General features: G+C 34.0%; 2 protein-coding genes across 4 annotated transcripts in view; one reads left to right on the top strand and one right to left on the bottom strand.

Annotated features, from left to right (window-relative positions):
* Nucleotides 1–1,136: 1,136 nt before the first annotated feature.
* Nucleotides 1,137–4,421, top strand: LOC111392456 (ras-related protein RABF2a-like). The gene is made up of 5 exons (XM_023017806.1): nt 1,137–1,360; nt 2,605–2,682; nt 2,784–2,951; nt 3,098–3,146; nt 3,727–4,421. The coding sequence occupies exons 1-5, from the start codon at nt 1,322–1,324 to the stop codon at nt 3,879–3,881; spliced, it is 489 nt and encodes a 162-aa protein (XP_022873574.1). The 5' UTR covers nt 1,137–1,321; the 3' UTR covers nt 3,882–4,421.
* Nucleotides 4,422–14,759: 10,338 nt separating this feature from the next.
* The window catches only part of LOC111392440 (transmembrane protein 56-like), a 6,933-nt gene continuing 2,632 nt past the window's right edge, over nt 14,760–19,060 (bottom strand). For 2 of the 3 annotated variants that reach the window (XM_023017788.1, XM_023017789.1), the window contains exons 3-9: nt 18,339–18,427; nt 18,129–18,267; nt 16,998–17,072; nt 16,370–16,491; nt 16,198–16,273; nt 15,728–15,787; nt 14,760–15,240 (exon numbers count right to left, since the gene is read on the bottom strand). In XM_023017788.1, coding sequence (XP_022873556.1) covers nt 15,112–15,240; nt 15,728–15,787; nt 16,198–16,273; nt 16,370–16,491; nt 16,998–17,072; nt 18,129–18,267; nt 18,339–18,427 — 690 coding nt within the window. In that variant the 3' untranslated portion in view covers nt 14,760–15,111. The remainder of the gene's footprint in view (nt 15,241–15,727; nt 15,788–16,197; nt 16,274–16,369; nt 16,492–16,997; nt 17,073–18,128; nt 18,268–18,338; nt 18,428–19,060) is intronic. The other variant, XM_023017790.1, reaches the window with a different exon arrangement.

Genomic DNA, 19,060 nt, shown 5'->3' with positions numbered 1-19,060 from the left:
AAAAGGATTACAGGTGGTTGAATCCTTTTACAACTCTATCACCAAATCTATAAATGCATGACCAATGTTCATTGTTGAGGTACGTTTTCTCATTATTTTTCAGTTTACAAGCCACGTATAAATTCTCTCTTTGACTTAAGCATTGAAGGGGTGACTAGGACACACATCGGCGCATTTGTTTCAAGTACTGGAAGATCTTGTTTGCACTCAGTGTAAGTCACCAAGCTTGAAATTCTACATGTATGGCTTTTGGTAACATCACATATAAAAGCAAGAAGAACTTCATAAATATGGAATTCATGAAGCACTGAAGTAGCACGAAATGACTGGGTTGGGCTCGAATTAAATTGCCTGGATCTTATGAATAATCCTATCTGTCCCACAAGGTTGAAACATCTTCAATAAATTTAGTTTTAACTGTAAAAACAGTAAAAAAACATAAATTAAACAAATACTAGAAACCTTTTACAAATTGAAGGGAAAAATAAGACAAAAAATTGAAGGAAACCAATGTCACCATCTTTGACTTTGAAAAAGAAACAAAATGGTTACAATACCTTCATCCTAATCGAGACATAGCTAGGAAAGATCACGAGCATTGCTTCCTTGAACTCCTTAGTTAATCTCTCTAAGTCGGTATCTTCAATTCGATGATCCAATTTGCTGCCTTTGGACATGGCGAAAAATTAGTTGAAAAGCACAGTTCAGGTGGTGGCAAGCGACGGAGGCGAGGTGGAATAGAGGTTTGCCCAATTTCTATTAGGGATTGAGAGAGTGGTAGAAACGACCCATTTTTCTCTCTACGTTCTTTTATCAGAGAAATATTTGTGAACTGTATGGAACTAGTTGGTAAATAGTAAATGTCCAATTTTAGTATGAAGACGAGGGGACACAAATGACTAGTGCAACTCCATCCACTCTTTTAAGTGAATGTAGAAAAAATGAGGGGACACAAATGAACAGTACAACTCTATCTACTCTTTAAAGTGAAGGTAGGATATAGGAAGTATAATGCATAGGTAAAACAATATGTATTATTTCAATTTGGGCCTTGGCGTTTGAGCCTTCGATGGCTCCACCGTGTCGATAGTGCTGGGCCCTCAAATGAAGTACAAAACACGCCAACTTTGGCCCAATCCCAAAGTCTTGAGAGCTCGAGCAAGAAAATTTGAGGGAACTTTCCTTTTCCATTCACGCGTAAGTAAATAAAGAGACTTCCTCGAGAATTATTCCCTCGTAATTCTCTAATTCTCTCATATGATACCCTAAAAACAATCTTTATCTGTTGATTTGTATTTGAATTTTATTGAATTAAGAACCCATGGCCTCCAGCGGAAACAAGAACATCAACTCCAAGCTGGTTTGAACTTTCTTTAATCACTTTTTTTTCCCTATATAATCATTTACGTTTCTTTATCGTGATTGTTGATTTGGCTCGGTCTTAATTTTTTAATTTTGACGTGTTATTCCCCAGAATATTCTGATATTTTTGTACCTCAATTTTGTTTCTATAATTTTGGGTGTAAAATTGCGTTCGCTGCTCTATTAACTTTCGTTCAGCCTCAATTTTTCAAATTCCTGGTGATCCATGTCGTTTGAGCTGTGCTTATTGGTATCTGTTCGTTTAATTGAATTATTCCTATTTTAACTTTAATTTGAGTAATTGCAATTGTGTAAATAATTCTTTTGATTATAAGCTTGAAAACATGATTATTTATTTATTTATTTATTTATTTTTATTTTTGGTGAGGTGGTTGGGATGTCATTTGGGCTTACAAGCTTACTTATAAGATGGAGAAGGAGGAGAGAGAAAAAAGACCTTTAAATTGTCGATTCAACCATTATACTAGAACAAAACCAATGACCATGGCCGGTAAAGATTTCTCTTAAACTAAGTAGGTTTGTTTTACACCCAAGGAACAATAAAGTTTGACACTTATATTATGCCAGATAAAGTATTTAGTATAACGTTATAATGGATATTACTAGATAGAGATTATTGCGGTTGATATTACATCAACTTTTATCAAAATCTACTAAAAATCTAAACCAAACTGGGGCATATTAACTTAGTTTGAGAATGAAGTTTTATGCAACAAAAATTACATCAATTACTAGTGCTTGAAATTATTCAGAGAGAAAGTATCCATTTCATGGTGAAAATCAGACCAAGTTAGTCTGAGGACGAAGTGTGTATTTTTTTTAAATAATACCATATGTGTCTTGGTGATGAAGTAGTTCTATATGTAATATAATATTATCATGAATGTGCTTGCTGCTTCTGTCGTTTTTGTGCTGCCCAAAGAAAATTGAGTCTTAAATTATGATGCTCATAGATTAGGTTATACCTTACTCTCTCTGTCTCTCTTTGAGAAACCATTGAGAAAAATACTGTGAAGTGATTAGATTTGGATACTATGGCCTTTTTGGTAAGTAAATGATGATTTATTTAATTGCCCTCCTGCTGTTCATACTTTAGCAGTAACATCGCACTATCTATTCTTTCAGAGGTTTGAGTACCAAGATTTGCCTTTATCGTTCATCTCTCGTTTCTCGCCTTCATTTTTAATGTTGATAACTTTTGTGAGATTTACTTTTACCTAGGTGCTTCTTGGAGATTCTGGAGCTGGAAAATCCAGTCTAGTCCTGCGATTTGTAAAGGGGCAATTTATTGAATTTCAGGTTGGTCCAAACCCTGTACAATTATACTTTTCGCATGTGCACGCACCGCAATAAATTTTCTTCTGGCCCCTGGAAGTAGAACTTTACTTTTTATGATGTAGGAATCAACTATTGGCGCTGCCTTTTTCTCACAAACAGTGGCTGTGAATGACACAAATGTAAAATTTGAAATATGGGATACAGCTGGTCAGGAGAGATATCACAGCTTGGCTCCAATGTACTATCGGGGAGCTGCTGCGGCTGTGATTGTGTATGATATCTCAAACCAAGTAAGTGCTTATTGCCCACTTTATGATTGTGTCTTCGCTCATCATCGTTATTTTGTTCGTCTTGGTACAGTAGGTTAGGGGAGACTGAATGACATTTTATCATATAGTCCGAGTTGTATGTTGTAACTAATTTCTTTTCTTTCTAGGAATCCTTTGAGCAGGCCAAAAAATGGGTTCGGGAGCTTCAAGCACAAGGTAAATTCCATTTCCTTTGATTGGCAAAAATGGCTTCGGTTTCTTTTTCTTTTCTTTTCTTTTTGAATTTTTATTGATTGGTTTTATTTTATAATTTACTGAGGTTGGGAGGTGGGGGTACTTTATATTCTGGATTTTGCTGGCTGATATTTTGATGTTTCCTGATTGACTCTTTGTTATTTTACAGCATAACTAAAGTCAATTAGCCCCTGTTTGGCCCTCGTTTTCTAAAACTTTTTTTCCCCCAATCAACCATACATTTTCTCAATAAAATAATTTTACATGTGAATCCATAACTTTTCCCTCATTTTTAACTACACATTCTCCAAAAGAATCAATTTTCACAAAATCTATTCCTTAAAAATCTCTATTAAATTGGAGCTTATTTTAAGAGGATTTGGCTTTATTAGTTAGCCTTCTGAAGCTGTTAATATGGATAACTTCTGGCATTTATGCTAATTTACTGAAGGAAATAGAACAAAAATAAAAATTCATTGTAAACTTTTTTTAGTTTTTAATTTTAAATCTTTTTTGCTTGTTTTGAAGTTTTCTTATTTCTTTATTCTTCTTGTGGAATTAGGAAACTCTAACACGGTTATGGCGCTTGCTGGGAACAAGGCTGATTTGTTAGATGCGAGAAAGGTTCCAGAAGAGGCAAGTTATTTTTTCTTCCACTCCTTTTTCAGTTTTCCCTTTTTTGAAAATTTTCTGTTCCAATTAATATATATTGAATAAGGGTAATTGGCCCAAAACACCCCTATCTTTTCCATGTTTTATGCAAATTGACTCAACTTTCATTTTGGCGCAATACACTTTCAAATCAACCAAATGTTGTGCGAAACAACCATGACATCTAATTCCTTTATCAAAGCCTCGTAAAATGATGAATTTATCTTCATTCTTACATAAACAAAAGAAAAGAAAAAAATAAAGAAATAAGTGCCATAAGATCCCAAATTTTCAGACGGAGTAAACGAGATCCTATTAAAACAATTTTTTTTTTAAAAAAAAAAAAAGCAAAGAAAAATTAAAAATTTAAAAAAATCTCTTTCTTTTCCAGCCAACACTACCTACCCTCACCCAACCCCCTTCACCACCACAACCATTACTCTCCTTTCCTCTCAATTAGAGATATAAAAGAAAGAGTAAATAAAATTCATTTTGTTCTCTAGCCAACCCACATCCAAACCTCTAGCGTTGATAGCTTCAACTCCGTCCACGACCCACACATGAGAGCACCGACAACCGCCATCTAAAACATTAGAACAATTACCACCAAGATATCAATGACGAGAATATCTCACCAAATCTTGTCCATGTTTATGACTAACAAATTAATTCATGCGTGATAATTCATCACTGTTGAAAACAAATACAATAAGCTATCAATGACAAGCATCTCACCCACTCTTGTTCATATTTACTAGGTAATGTAGCGCGAAAGCTAAAAAATAAATATGAATGACACGTTTTCGAAATTCCTTTGATAACAAATGAGTAGTGAAATGATCACCGTTTAGTTTTTGTTGATTCATAGGATTACCACAAATTTAGGCATTAAAAAATGTCTTTGATTTGCTCATGAAAATAAAGTTTTGGACTCGTTGATTTTTAAATATCAAATATGAGAATTTAAGAAATTGAATAATATCTTAAAAAAAAAAAAAAAAAAAAAAAAAAAAAAAAAAAAAAAACCTCCAATGCCACCTACCATCACCGTCAATGAACTTCGAGGAGAAATCCCCAACTCTCCCTGTAGCTATATAATCAGTGGATCGCTACAAGGTCCCCTTGTAATTGCAAAATCATGGGGGATTTCTCCCTTTGACAAGCAAACCAGGGGGAAAAATCCCACCTATAATTGCTATATTAGGGAGGATTTCTCTCCTTTGTTGTTGCAAAATGAGGGGCATAATGTTTTGACTACAAAATCAGGGGATATTAGAAATTTTAGATTACAAGGAAATCTAAACTTTCTTTAAGAGATATTTCTCCCGCATAAAAACTCTTATCGAAGTCTTGAGTCTTTATCTCCTCGTATACTAGAATTTTGGATTTGAAATCTTATTGGATTGTATTGAAGGAATCTTGAACAGTATTGATACAAGCTTGTCGGCCATTTATCACTTGTTAGCATCTTCTTTTTGAAATAATGGTTTCCTTTTGTAAAGTAGCTTTAGTAAAGTTGATAAAAATGGAATCTCCTTTATTAAAGTTTGTCCATTACTTAATTGACTGGAATGCTGGCAAGAATAACTTTTGAGGTGACAGATATAATTGAAAAAGAATATCTTTTAAGTTATGAACCCAATAGCTTTGATATGCTTCTAAATAAATGAGTTTACAGTCATTTTGAAGTTTTTTGGGTTTTTTGAGCTTTCAGTTCATCAATATCTATCCCATAGCATTTTCATTGTTTTGTGCATAGCCTGTTTTTGAACCTATTTGAGAAGAACTATCTTGAATTGATTTTGATTTCTTAGAAGTTGTTTTTGCCAAAAAAGCAATTTTCTTTGAAGTAATTGCCAATTTTTCAAAATGCGATATTTAGGGATGACATTATAGTATGGTCATGGCTACGAAGATTGTACACCAACAAAAGAAGCTTTTTCCACAAATAATCTCAAAGAAGCTTCTCCCGTGTATTTGAATGATAACTGAAAAATACAATATGAAGATATGCAATGAAGACATAGGCAAAACAACATGCCAGAATGTGATAATACCTGGTAAAAGATCAGAAGTGAAACAGAGAGAATAAGAGCAATCTACAGTCAAGTGTCTTCCTGAATATGAATGGAGAATTAGTGGTATTTGGACAACTATGAAAGGAATCACAGATATAGTCATGATAATGCCAGCATAGCTTGTCCAGATATGAGTAGAAATGCCCGTGCCTGCATGGACAAGTAGACCTATAAGCTAGAGACTTCCATCACAAGAAGAAATTTGTAAATTATTTCCACTTTAGTGACAAAAAGCCCAGAGAATGGCTGCTCAAGAGGGTATGTGTCTAGTAACAAAATGTTAATAATAAAGCAGCTGCTCATTGATCATGTCAAACCATTACTAATCAAATTATGCCAATCCAACCAGAAATTGGGGGTTGGAGAATGGAAGTTTAACTAATGAAGACGATTTTAATAGAAATTATTATCTATTAAAAGGACTTCACATAAGAGTAGCTTTCAAAGCTGCAAGAAAATAGTTTTATATTTGGGCAAAATAGTTTTTAAAGCCACAATCAAGCGTAGAATTAGCAATTATTGCAGAGAAAATTGCTTCTTTGGCAGAAACAACTTTAAAGAAATCAAAATCACTTTAAGATAGCTCTTCTCAAACAAGTTCAGAAACAGATTATGCCCAAAGCAATGAAGATGACTGTTATAGGATAGATATTGATGAACTGATAGCGCAAGAAACTCAAAGAAATTCAAAATGACTATTTGAACCTAGTTATTTGAAGAATATCGAAGATATTGAGTTTGTAGCTCAATAGATATTCTCTTTCAATTATATTTGTCATCTCAAAAGTTATTCCTGCTAGCACTGTTGTCAATCAAATAATGGACAAACTTTAATAAAGGAAATTTCATTTTTATGAACTTTATTAAAGCTACTTTATAAAAGGAAATCATTATTTTAAAAAGAAGATGCTGACAAATGACAAATGGCCGACAAGCTTTTATCAACACTATTCAAGATTCCTTCAATACAATTCAAGAAGATTTCAAATCCGGAGTTCTAGTATGTGATGAAGTTAAAACACATGACTTCGACAAAAGTTTTTGTGTGGGAGAAAAATCTCTTAAAGAAAGACTAAAGGTTCAACTTCTTTCATAAGGTGGCAGGTGTATTCCTTGCTTCTGTTGGACATGTATATATACATGGGGTTGATGGGAGAAGAAAGAGTTTTTTTTTTTTTGGTTGGCCCAAATTTTTTGGCTTGAAAGGTGGCAGTGGAAGTGGGAGGAAGAGAAGAGAGGGAAGAAAAATTTTTTTTTTTTTTTTTTTTTTTGAATATTCTTCTCATCTTTCATTTATTTTAATTGGAACTTGTTTGCACTTTTTGAAAAAAATTGTGACTTTGACTGTAATTATTTCTTTTCTTTTTGTTTATTAAAGACAAGGGTAAATCATCAATTTACAAAGCTTTGATGGTGGAATTGGGCGATAGGATTGTTTTACACAATGTTTGGTTGATTTGAGGGTGTATCACGCTTAAACGAAAGGATATGATTGATTGCACGAAACATGGAAAGGACAAGGTGTCCTGTGCCAATTACCCTATTGAATAATAGTCAAACATTCCAATTAATACTATATAGAATAATATATTGAAACATAGAAAACACACTTGAAATTTTTGCACCCATGCCTAATTATTCAATTTGATCTGCAAATACTAAATATTTAGAAGTCGTGTAATTATAAAATTGGGTGACAGGAATACTAACTCTTTATGATAGTCTGGTAAAACTAATGTACAGCTAGTGGTTAGAGAGAGTGAATTTCAATATCTCCATTCGATTACCCTAGCCTTGGCTTTTCTTGGAGTTTTGGGCTTAGAACATTTCATGGAAGTTATTGATAAGAAAAAAAAGGTTAGCTAAGATTACATACGCGAGGCAGAATAAGCAAGGCAGCCATTCTCACATGCAGCAGAGTGCACATGCAGGAGTTTTTGTTATTACATCTTTACATTAGTTTGTTAGGGGGTAAATTGGGGAATCTTACAGATTAAGGCTAAGCTTCGATTATATAAAACGGGGTTGGATTTTATTCTGGGGATTCATCCAGAATAGGAGAGTTTGTGAGAGAGTGTCAGGGTTCTTGAACTGTAATTCCTTCCTGTCTTTACTTTCAACGGAGAATTATAAACACAAATGCAATTTTCAGTTGTGTAGTACATTCCGTGTTCATTCAATAATATTGACAGAAACAGCTAAAACCACCGCCTGCTTTCTTTTAGGATGTGTTTGATTACATTTATTTTCCATGGAAAATATCAATTTTCCACCCAAATTCCTACTTGGAGTGTTTGATTGCTATTTTTTTCCATGGAAAACATTTTCCAACTTTTGAAAATATGCCTAATTTTCCTTGTTTTTAAGGAAAATATTTTCCTTGGCTAGAGGTGGTTTTTATTTTCCACAAAAGATGGAAAACATTTTCTTTTCTATGTAATATTTTCCATGTCAATCAAACACACTCTTAGTTCAAATCACAGCTTGTCCAGCATCTGGTTCCTGTAACAGAAATTATAAGGCCCCTGGAGTTACTTAGCCCCTGTTTAGCCTCGTTTTTCGTCAAATTCATTTTTCGTTAATCTCATTTTCAACCACACATTTCATGGGATCTACAACTTCTATCAACTTTTCTAACACATAATTGATCAATTTTTATGAAAATCTACTAAAAGTCTGATTTTTAGCTAAAGCACATAGGGGCTTAGTAAGAATGAGTATTTTTGTACATGCTACTGCTACATAATGCAAAAATTCAACTGAAAATTTCTCAGAACTGTTGTAAATATCTCCATTGTTGTTCCCTTCTTATTCTATTTTATTTTATTTTTTATTTTATTTTTGGTGTGTTTTTTCTTCTTCACACCGTTGCATTCTGTTCTGGGAATCGTACTATAAAGTTTCTATCATATGACATTTAACAATACTAACATCGATTGTGCCGCAAAGACCATACTGAATCCTTTTCATATTTTTTCTTACTTTCTAATATTGTTGTGCATCAACAGCAAAGAGACTGCCTCGTCTGCAGCCAGCACCAAACCCGTCAGGCATGGTTCTTGTGGATAATCAGAGACCAGCAGAGAGGGCAGCCAGTTCATCTTGTTGCTCTTAAAGGTGATGTATATTTCTCATTGCAGATGGATGTATTAAAGTAAAATCATAAAAAATTTTAGCGGCTCTATTATGTGTACGTCTTTTGAAATGTACAGAAAAATTCTCAGATTTTCATCAGTTTTCAAATATAAGTTTTTGGCTTTGGCCTGTCATGTGCTATGAAACTGGTACAACAATCTGCTTAATTATGCTTTAGTGCGGGATGTGAATTTTCATTAATTAATAGAAAACCCAGTCATTTTATGTGTAATATTCTTGGAAGTTCAATGTCTCTTGATACGTCAGTATTCTGATTTTTTTTCTATGAAATGTATGCCAAGAAAAATATTCTTAAGTTAATTTCTGCTATGAAAATCATAACAGCTCTGGTAAGCATAATCTTAGTATCGACTGCGATTCTCGGGTCATTAAATCTTAATTTTGTTCTTAAAAGGTCATCTTATGTATGTATAAATGAATGGGTGGTGACTTAATGGCGTATCAGGTGAGGATGTTGGCTCTGTTTGATTGTAATTTAAAAAGGTTACAAACTTACAAGTACTAGAGGAATAATATTAACATTTCCGAACTAACTGTTTGTCCCAAAATAAATAAATAAATAAGAGAGAGAGAGAGAGAGAGAGCAACAAGAAGTTGATATATAATCTGTAAAGGAGACTAGGAAGTAGCCTATAGTAGTCTCGCAGTCATGTGGCACAGTTATAAGTTCTTTAGAAATATATATAAGTAAATGTATTATGGGTTACTCAACTTTGTATCTTGATCACTCGTCTTTGATTTGGTAAAATGAGTTTCCAACTTTTATTTGCTTGCAGATCTAGTCATGTCGTCGTCTTCGGCCTTTGATGTTCCAGGATATCGAGTAATATTTAAGACATTTTGAAAATCGGTTTCATTATGTTTCCATTCCATATAAAGAAATGAAGGGCGCGAAAGAATTAGTCTTTTTTTTAGTCGTTGAATTTCTTTTTGATAAATCGATTTGTGTTATTTTGAGTCCTTGCTACTAATGTAATAATCCAAATTATATTTTGATAATTTCTTCCCATGTACCCGTAGTAGCATTCAAGTAATGGCCTTTGATTTGACTTTCAGTCGTGCTTTGTATATTGTTTCGACATAATATTAGAAATGATCTTTCCAACAAATGAATGCCTGGGAATTACGTTCTCATTATCTTTGGTAAAATCAAGTCCAGCACGAAGACATTTAGAAATTTCTATGCCGTAATTTTAAAGTGGATAACTCAAACTTTGGTAATAAGTATCCCTCTACTACTCCATTACTTGAACTAACACAATATGTTCGTACGGACCTTTTAACGGATGATTGATGTGTATGTGCACGTCACACAATGATACCATCATCCATCTTTAAAAAATATATGAACTAAAAGCACGTGTCTATATATCAGTTATCTAGTAAACTTAATATCCGTGCAACATGTTACTTAAACTCGTGGCAATGGGCAAGGTGTGTACATTATCGGCACATCAAAGTTAGGTAACTTGATTGCACCAAATTGAAGCTGAATTATTCGATGTGCAAGAAAATGGAAGTTCACAAAACGATACCATCATCCATCTTTAAAAAAAATATATGAACTAAAATCACATGTCTATACATCAGCTATCTAGTAAATTTAATGTCCACGCAACATGTCGCTTTAGTAAATCTCGTGGCAATGGGCAAAGTGAGTAGATTGCCAGCACATCAAAGTGAGGTAACTTGATTGCACCAAATTGAAGTTGAATGACTAGATGTGCAAAAAATGAAAGTTGGGTGAATTGACTGCACCAAAGTTAATGAGTACATCGGTATCCACTAATCACTAATGCCCATTTGGAATAAATTAAAAGTTGAATGCCCTTACTTAATTTCGTCTTAGTCGCGTATTTTAGAATTTAATAAAAACAGAACTCAACTTGATGGGTGTGTTTATCTATTAAGATGTGGCATTCAAGAAAATTCTAGTTTAAGGGTGATTCATAATGGATAGAAAAAGATTTGTTCTACTCTAACTAATGAATTAACATTTTAGAACGAAAATTTAAATCGTGTATGTGATATTAAAGTTAGGCCTAAATTTAATCATGTGAATGCACAAGATGAATTCTAGTTGTAGCTAAGTGAAGGGGATGGACACGATTTGGATTGTGAAGGATGAAAAAATTCCGTTGTAGCTCCACGTAAGATGGTGCGGCATATGACTTAGTGAAAAAGTTGAATCTTGATGGAGCTTATCATTTTTCTCGAGGGAGGTTGGGATTATTGTTGGAGGATGGATTGTCACTTAAGCACACATTTGCTAGACAACAGATAAAATTATAAGTATATGGAATTTTATACAAACACTCAAATATTGGTAATGCTGTGACATTTTCATTCATGAACCTTGCTGCACTTACATAAAAAATTTATAGAAACATGAATTTGGACTCTTTGTGGGTACAGGTGTAAAGACAGCTTTTGTTCTCTGATCTGCTGGGGCACATCCCGCGATTAACCTCTCTCACGATGCTCAAGGGAAGAGGCGGTGGGGAACCCTTAAGGTTGGGGTTCAACCTTTTAAAAAACTTACAGAACCTTCACAGACAACTCACAAGTATGGTGGGTGAGTGATTTTTTTGGCATTTTTTATTATACATGGAACTCACATATTGTCTCTATTCTGGCAAACTTCTATGAGGTGAAATTCTGTACATGTAAAATTTCCCTTCATTCATAGTATACGGGCACATCCCGCGATTAACCTCTCTCACGATGCTCAAGGGAAGAGGCGGTGGGGAACCCTTAAGGTTGGGGTTCAACCTTTTAAAAAACTTACAGAACCTTCACAGACAACTCACAAGTATGGTGGGTGAGTGATTTTTTTGGCATTTTTTATTATACATGGAACTCACACATTGTCTCTATTCTGGCAAACTTCTATGAGGTGAAATTCTGTACATGTAAAATTTCCCTTCATTCATAGTATACATGTGTATATACATGATTTCTAAAAATAAGGAGCTATTTTAGTGCATACGGTATAAGTAAATCCCTGACTATGTTCCTAATTCACTTAATTACAATGAGTGAGTAATTCATGCTGGAAAGATCAGATCATAGTACTAAGATCATGGTGATTTGTTTGCTGAGTTTATGGAAGATATTTCTTCCCTTATAATTTTGAACTACTACCATATTAAGGTTTAAGCCTCAAGTACATGCTTTTTGGACAGAATTTGGATAGGGTGCTGTCCTGTTGTGGTGTGCGTGTGTATGTATATATATATCAGGGGAGCAGTTACCATAATAGCCCTTCCTTCATTTCAAAAATTGATATATTATATGATATGAGAGGTTTTTGTATTCATAGAGGCCGAAATTAGGTCGAAATTCACGTACGAAGTAGTTTCCATAAGGAAGTTGACAATAAAGAGGAATCTGTAACGTCTGTCGAGAAATAGATTGTGATATAGCACAGCATAGTTGGCTGCGACCACACAGCCCAACTAATTCATTATCTATTGGTCAACATTGAGGGGTTGTGATCGCACCCCTACAAGTTTGGACACGTTTACTTTGGTCCCTAGTTTTTGCTCTTTTGTTCAGCATGACTCCTTTCTTAATGCAATTATGAAAGTTCGTGTTGTTGATTCATCCAATTCACTTTGTGTGATTTTCAATCTTCATTCCTTGCCCGAATCAACTTTTGAACATTTGCGATTAGTCCTCAAATTTTGAAATTCTTCCCTTTTCGACCTTCTTTGACCAAGTTTTACTTCTTTTGATCAAAAGCCATCCAAACTTGAGTTCATCCTACAACATTTAAAATTAACTAAATAAAGTCGTAATCTCATTCATTTGACTTCCAGATATCCACTTTTGATGGCTCAAATAGGTGTAGAATTTACACCTATCACATATCCTTGGAATCCATTCAAGTATCCCTATAATGCCACTAGGGAGATTCCCAAGTTTACCACTCTCACTCCCTCCACAATAGAGTTTCTTCAAAAGGGTTTCTCTCACTGTTTCTTGCCTTTCAAATTTGCCAACAATTTCAACCCCTCCAGTTGTAGGAGATCTAGCAATCTCATCAAAAGAGTATTTGCAATTTACACCAATTTTGAAGAGTTCCATGTACCCAAACTACTATAATATTGGTCTAGAGGCCATAACTGCCGGCAATGTCACTGCACCAACACTAGTGCTAAAAAGAATTTGATTCTTTTGGCAATGGGGGAATGATAATCGATATGTTCCCTATAGCTGAGGAAGTCGAGGAGAGGACATGATCAGTGGCGAATGCAAACATTTGAAGTTAGTAATTCACAATCAAATTTATTAAAAAGTTACTAAAAAAATTATGTATTCTATAAGAACACATATAGGTGATTGTAACCCACCAGGACCATGAGTAGGTCCAGCAATGGACATGAGTCGATCTTAACTTGCAAGTTCCATGTTTAACCAATAACATTCTTGTTGATGATATACCTTATATCACGTTACATTTCTTGAATAATCTAAGTCCAATAGAGGAACAGAATTCGTTACAATTCAAAAATCGAAGAAATGATCAAAACAAAATAATTTTTGAATTGCATTTCTCTATGCCATGGGCGCGCCAACTCTAGTGTGGTGAAACGTTTGCCGAATTGGAGCATGGATGAGAGTGACAATAATTATGGATCAGCTGCGATTGTTGAAGCTTTCAGCAACAAAATGTGGAAGTTGATTATGATTTAGAGAAGGAAAGAATTGGATTTCAGATAACAGAGTGTTCATTGGCTGCAGCTTCACAACACTTGAAACTTTCTTGACTCCTAACTTAGGCTTTCTATGAAAGAAGCATGCGTGAAAGCATCAGTTCGATAGTTCCAGACTGGAATTAGCTTTCCCATTTTGAATTTTGTTCTCTTTATCAATGTGTTTATTATCTCTTGATTAATGAAGCAATGCTTGCACTTTATTAAAAACAGTATCTACAGATTAATACTACAGTTATGCTACATGTTCGTAATTGTTCTCATAACAATGTACACACACACACACATCAATGTGTGTATATATACACACAAAGTTCCATCTCAATACAAGTTAAAAATAAAAATAATGAATTTTCAAAAAGGAAACAATAGGGTTACCTCGATTCTTTTGTTTTGGGTCTAAAATCGATAATCGAACCATAAACGGACAATTCCCCATAACCAATTTAAACTTAAGAAGAATCGAATGCTCGGTGAGGTTGAATACTTTTGTCCAGCCCTAACTAAATTTACGATATTATTCAAATTGACATATTTCTATCCAGAAGAACATAGATATTAAATAATCAAGAATTCGGAAGATCATATGCTGATTACAAGAACTTTTGTCTTTCATTAACACTGTCCAATGGTGTGAAGAAAGCTGCACAAAATAGCAGTAACCATATCTCGCTTAATAAAGTCTACCGCCTAACTCATCATTGCCAAACCGATTTATTATGCAAAATTTGCCTTTTACTTAAGCTTCTTTAACTATACCAACGCTAAATTGAGATTTGCTGTCCAATTTTGCTATTTAAATGACTGTCCATCCAATGAATTATTAACATTTCATCAATTTAATTGGTTAGTGGTGAAGTCATTGAGAGCAAATTTGAGATGATATATTAATTATTGATCATATGTCAATAATTCATTGGATGAACAGTTATTTGAACAGCAAAAAAGGATATGCTAAGGCACGTAACACGAGCATTTTCCATCAGCGGGAATAATTTCAGAGACAAAAGCACATTGAGGTTAACGATATGTCCCAATTCTAAACAGTTATTTTTCATGAGACGGACAAAACAGCAAAAGGTATGCACTAAAACAAAATTACAAAAGCTCGAGACAACAAAAGCGACGTAAAAGTTCATGCATCCCTAGCCATTTACAAGATATTCATTTCCGACGAACCTGAGAAATCAAGTTATGTTTGACATCTCTTCGCCTTCTATGCTTCCCGCCATCTTTTCTCCAGTCTTGAGAATCCTTTTTACTCTCGGTACAACGAATTAGCAATAACATTGTTTTGACATCAGCTTATCTCCATCTCATGGCAAGGGAATCTTATAGCAGGCATCACTGCTTCTTTGCTATGGTCTTTATAATTCCCTTGAGAATCTTTCCAAACCATATCAAGTTCATGGTAGCAAGTGCTGAGGGTACACAGTATACCAAAAGATAACCGAAGGTGTGCATCCTCATGACCTGCAAGAATTTCAAGAAACATCCATAAAGTTGCATAATGTTGTGTGCTACCCCATGATCCATGACATAAAAAGTTATAGTGAAAGAATCAAAAGCATGGGAATCAGAACTCGGAACAATATAGCGAATTTCTTAAAGAAGTGAAAACAAGAATGCATGAATGAGAGAAGTGAAATTGATTTGGTCTACTCTCTTTGAGTTACTAGAATTAGCATAGTTTTAATTCCATTATTGTTTTTAAATTTTTAAGGCAGAAATATATGGTTAATCACAAGATACACTCCAAGCAGCCTCTTTGCGCTAATTAAAAAAATAAAATAATTGGGAGCCATTTACAGAAATACGTGTGCGCATGTATTGCCTGAATAAGTATTTTAAGCCCAAAGGAGTCGAGTATGAGGCATTGTGAATCTTATTATCCCAGTGATATGAAAGGACAGAAACAATTAGGCTTTAAAGGACCACGAGGTCCTAAGTAGACAGTTACCTGATCATGGTGTAGATAGACATGGTAAAACAAGTAAACAAACAAAAGAATTCTTGCCACCTGCATTTCGTAATATAACGTAGTAAGAGTAAAAATAAGTCATAATAGACCAAAAGAATATAATTGCCCATGATCATATAAGGAGCATGTTTTGTAAGCTTAAAAGTAACTTGTTACCTTTTAATTTTTCTTTTGTCAAAACCTGACTTATGTAGAAAGTATGCACCTATTTTTTTGTAAAAATAATACTTCTTTTCTTAGCATGCTCAAGGCTACATCACAGAGGCATGCTATAAAAATGAAAATCAGAAAGAAGCTTCCTCCTTGTCAACTCATAGAATCATTGACATAGTCATTTTTTGGCATGCCATGGACTTTCATGCTTACATTTGGTTACTCTAGGAAATTTTACTTTGATAATATAGGTTTACATTGCTATAAATGGTAATTAAAGTGTCTAAGTTACGCACCAACCAAGCAAAAAATATCACAATGCCGTTAATCAAATATGCATTGGATCTCTTCAACCCGGCAATATCGAGATACCTGTGAAATAAACATATAAATCCTTCAATACAGACTCAACTCATGAAACAAACTTCATAGATCATTTTCCTTTTTCTACAAAATCTGAGAACCCACCATCTCATGTTGATCTCTGGGGTTGTCACCTCGGATATTAGGACCATGAAGGTGTAAAGCTGCCCCTCCCCAGTGAGCATGGAGTATGATACTGCTATTGCAGAAAGAGAGTGATGGATAACCTGGAAATTAAACAGCAAAGGAACTGTTATTCTCATGAACTCGTGATAAAAATTGAGCATCTTCTATCAAGCGAATTTGTTCTTCAAGAATAGACAGAGCGTGAAACTTTTCCATGTATACTACTCGAACTCCGAAGCGAAAGGAAGTTGACAAATAATCTTTAAATTGGAATCCTGAACTCCATGAACTTGTAGAAACGGAAAGAAAGAGTCGACATTTGTGGCTATAAATCACGTTGAAGGAAAAACAAAGACCAAGCATATGTAGTAAAGAGAACGAATGAATCTGCATCAAATTCTATCTAGATGTTAATTTCAAAAGCATCGTATCTCCTACATAGCCACATTCAGCAGCATACACTTAATCGAGTATGGATCACCCAGTAAATCTGAACAACAGTATTCCTAAAATAATAATTTCAGGGGCAGCAAATCCACATATCGGAACTGACATTCATGGAAAAGCAGATATAACCTAAATTGAATTTCTTTTGCAATAAACTTACATATTCTACTCCGCCCAAGGAAGGATACAGCCAACAAATCATCCCAAGGTCTGAAATGAAGTACCCAACAGACACCTGCCAGAAGTCACACCACCAAAGGGATAAAGTGAATCTTACATGGAAAAAAGGGTACTCCAGCCTCACCTGAAGCCTAGATAACGATCTTATGTTTACCATATTTCACCATAGATCAAGACAATAACGAGATGCGAACATGGATAATTTTGTGGATACTTGCTTAGATCTTTTATATTGAACATAAGGAACACACATTGTTGATCTCATGCCTTCATTCTTCAATAAGAAACATATTTAATACAGATTTACCGCACAGATAAACCATCATTGTATTGTGTTTTAGCTTTCTAGGCAACTTCAAAGAGAAAATCAGGTTCAGTTTTATTCTGGTTGACAAAAATAATTTTTCTTTCCCTTAGCAACGCAGAAAATGAAAACGAACATGCTACGGTTTGGAAAAAATTACAACAATCGTGTTCAAGAGTAAAATATTATCTGGATTATGAAGGCTATTTTGTAAAATGAGCAAATCCATTAGTTGACAATCTAGAGACCTTAGAGATAAAGCCCTCCCATCCAATTGGACATCTCCCCACCAATGATGCACCGACAAAGCTGATACGCTATTGATTAAATTTTTTAAAATTCTACATTTATATAGTATTAAATTTAGTTTTAAACTTATTATTAATTTTTCTTAAAGAAACTTTTTAAATAAGAGTACTGATTTATTATTCAATAATAATTTTTGAGTAAAAAATATATAATATTTATGATAAAGAAAGAAAAATGAACATGTTAGAGTGTTCGAGGAGTATCAGTATTCGACAAATGTCCAACACATACTGGATATGGATACGTCATCCTAGTTTAAGTGTCCATGCAACACAACTCCCAAGCTCATCCATCCCCACCCCCACCCCCAAAAAAATATAAAAAATATCATCAAAAAAGATAAAAACTTGAAAATGATGTGATAAAACTATATGGTTTAGGTTTTAAGTACAAATGACATGCTTGCAAGCACTAAAAAATACCTTCTTACAAATAAAATAAATTATAATAACACATGAATATCCATTTAAAAACATTAAAGATGCGTCAGAATCTTACCCCCAGTGCAAATGTTGAGACAGGTGAATTTCGGAATGTAATAAGCTCAGCAGAATGGTAATCAGAGAAAAGATCGGACCAAAAGACAAAGTACAAGGATGTAATTGAAATAAAAATGGCATGAAGAGTAGAGACACCACTGCAAAAAAATACAAATAAAGTTAAAAAAGTATTAGAAAAATAGTTAATAAAACTATGAACATTATTCACCGGTTGTTCCATTCAGTCCTTTGAATCTTTGTAAGGCCATTATAACTCCTAAAGTAAACGGCACTGACGAGCTGAGTCAAATCATATACCTGTTAAGAGGGCGAACCATCATAAATGATTAACAAAGTCTCAGAATGTTGGAGAAGCAATCTTGTTACAAGAGAGTGCTCATGCCCCAATCAAATAATGAAATGCATTTTTCAGTAATGATCCACCTATGTCTATTCTTCAGTTCCATGTGTAATCAACCTTATGAAATGCAATCATTTTTAGGGTGCCACAACAATGTCTAGAAAATGTGCAATACTATGTGAAAATATAGAACATTTCCAACTTTGTTACATAAGAGCGGTGTTCTAAAAAGCATAACGTATGATTAGACGTGAAAGCCAAGTTTTAAGCTTTACGAGCTTAGAGGGCAAAAACGTTCTCTTATTTTTAATAATATTTTAAATTTTTAATCATTTAAAAATTAAAAAATTAAAATAATACATACCAAAATCTAAAATTATAAAATACTATGGCCCTATTTGATGGCGCCATTATTTGGCAAACACAATATTTTTGAATAGTGAACTTTTGAAGAATATGTGGTTAAAAATATAAAAAAATTTTGGATTAGATCAAATGCTGGACTATTTTTAATAGTTTCAACTTTCAACTAGATAAGTCCTACTTGAAATTTTTTACGAATTTTCATTTTTGACTTTTGTACAGATAGG

Source organism: Olea europaea, unplaced genomic scaffold (assembly GCF_002742605.1).
Source record: "Olea europaea var. sylvestris unplaced genomic scaffold, O_europaea_v1 scaffold93, whole genome shotgun sequence".
NCBI lineage: Eukaryota > Viridiplantae > Streptophyta > Magnoliopsida > Lamiales > Oleaceae > Olea > Olea europaea.
Note: the sequence above shows the minus strand (reverse complement) of the source record. Positions and strands in the feature narration are given on the sequence as shown.

What these genes read in the sequence shown, in the direction of transcription:
- LOC111392456 (XM_023017806.1), top strand. Translation starts at nt 1,322, where the DNA reads ATGGCCTCCAGCGGAAACAAGAACATCAACTCCAAGCTG. An exon ending in AGAACATCAACTCCAAGCTG is followed by an intron (nt 1,361 to 2,604) that starts GTTTGAACTTTC and finishes ACTTTTACCTAG; the next exon opens with GTGCTTCTTGGAGATTCTGG. An exon ending in GGCAATTTATTGAATTTCAG is followed by an intron (nt 2,683 to 2,783) that starts GTTGGTCCAAAC and finishes TTTATGATGTAG; the next exon opens with GAATCAACTATTGGCGCTGC.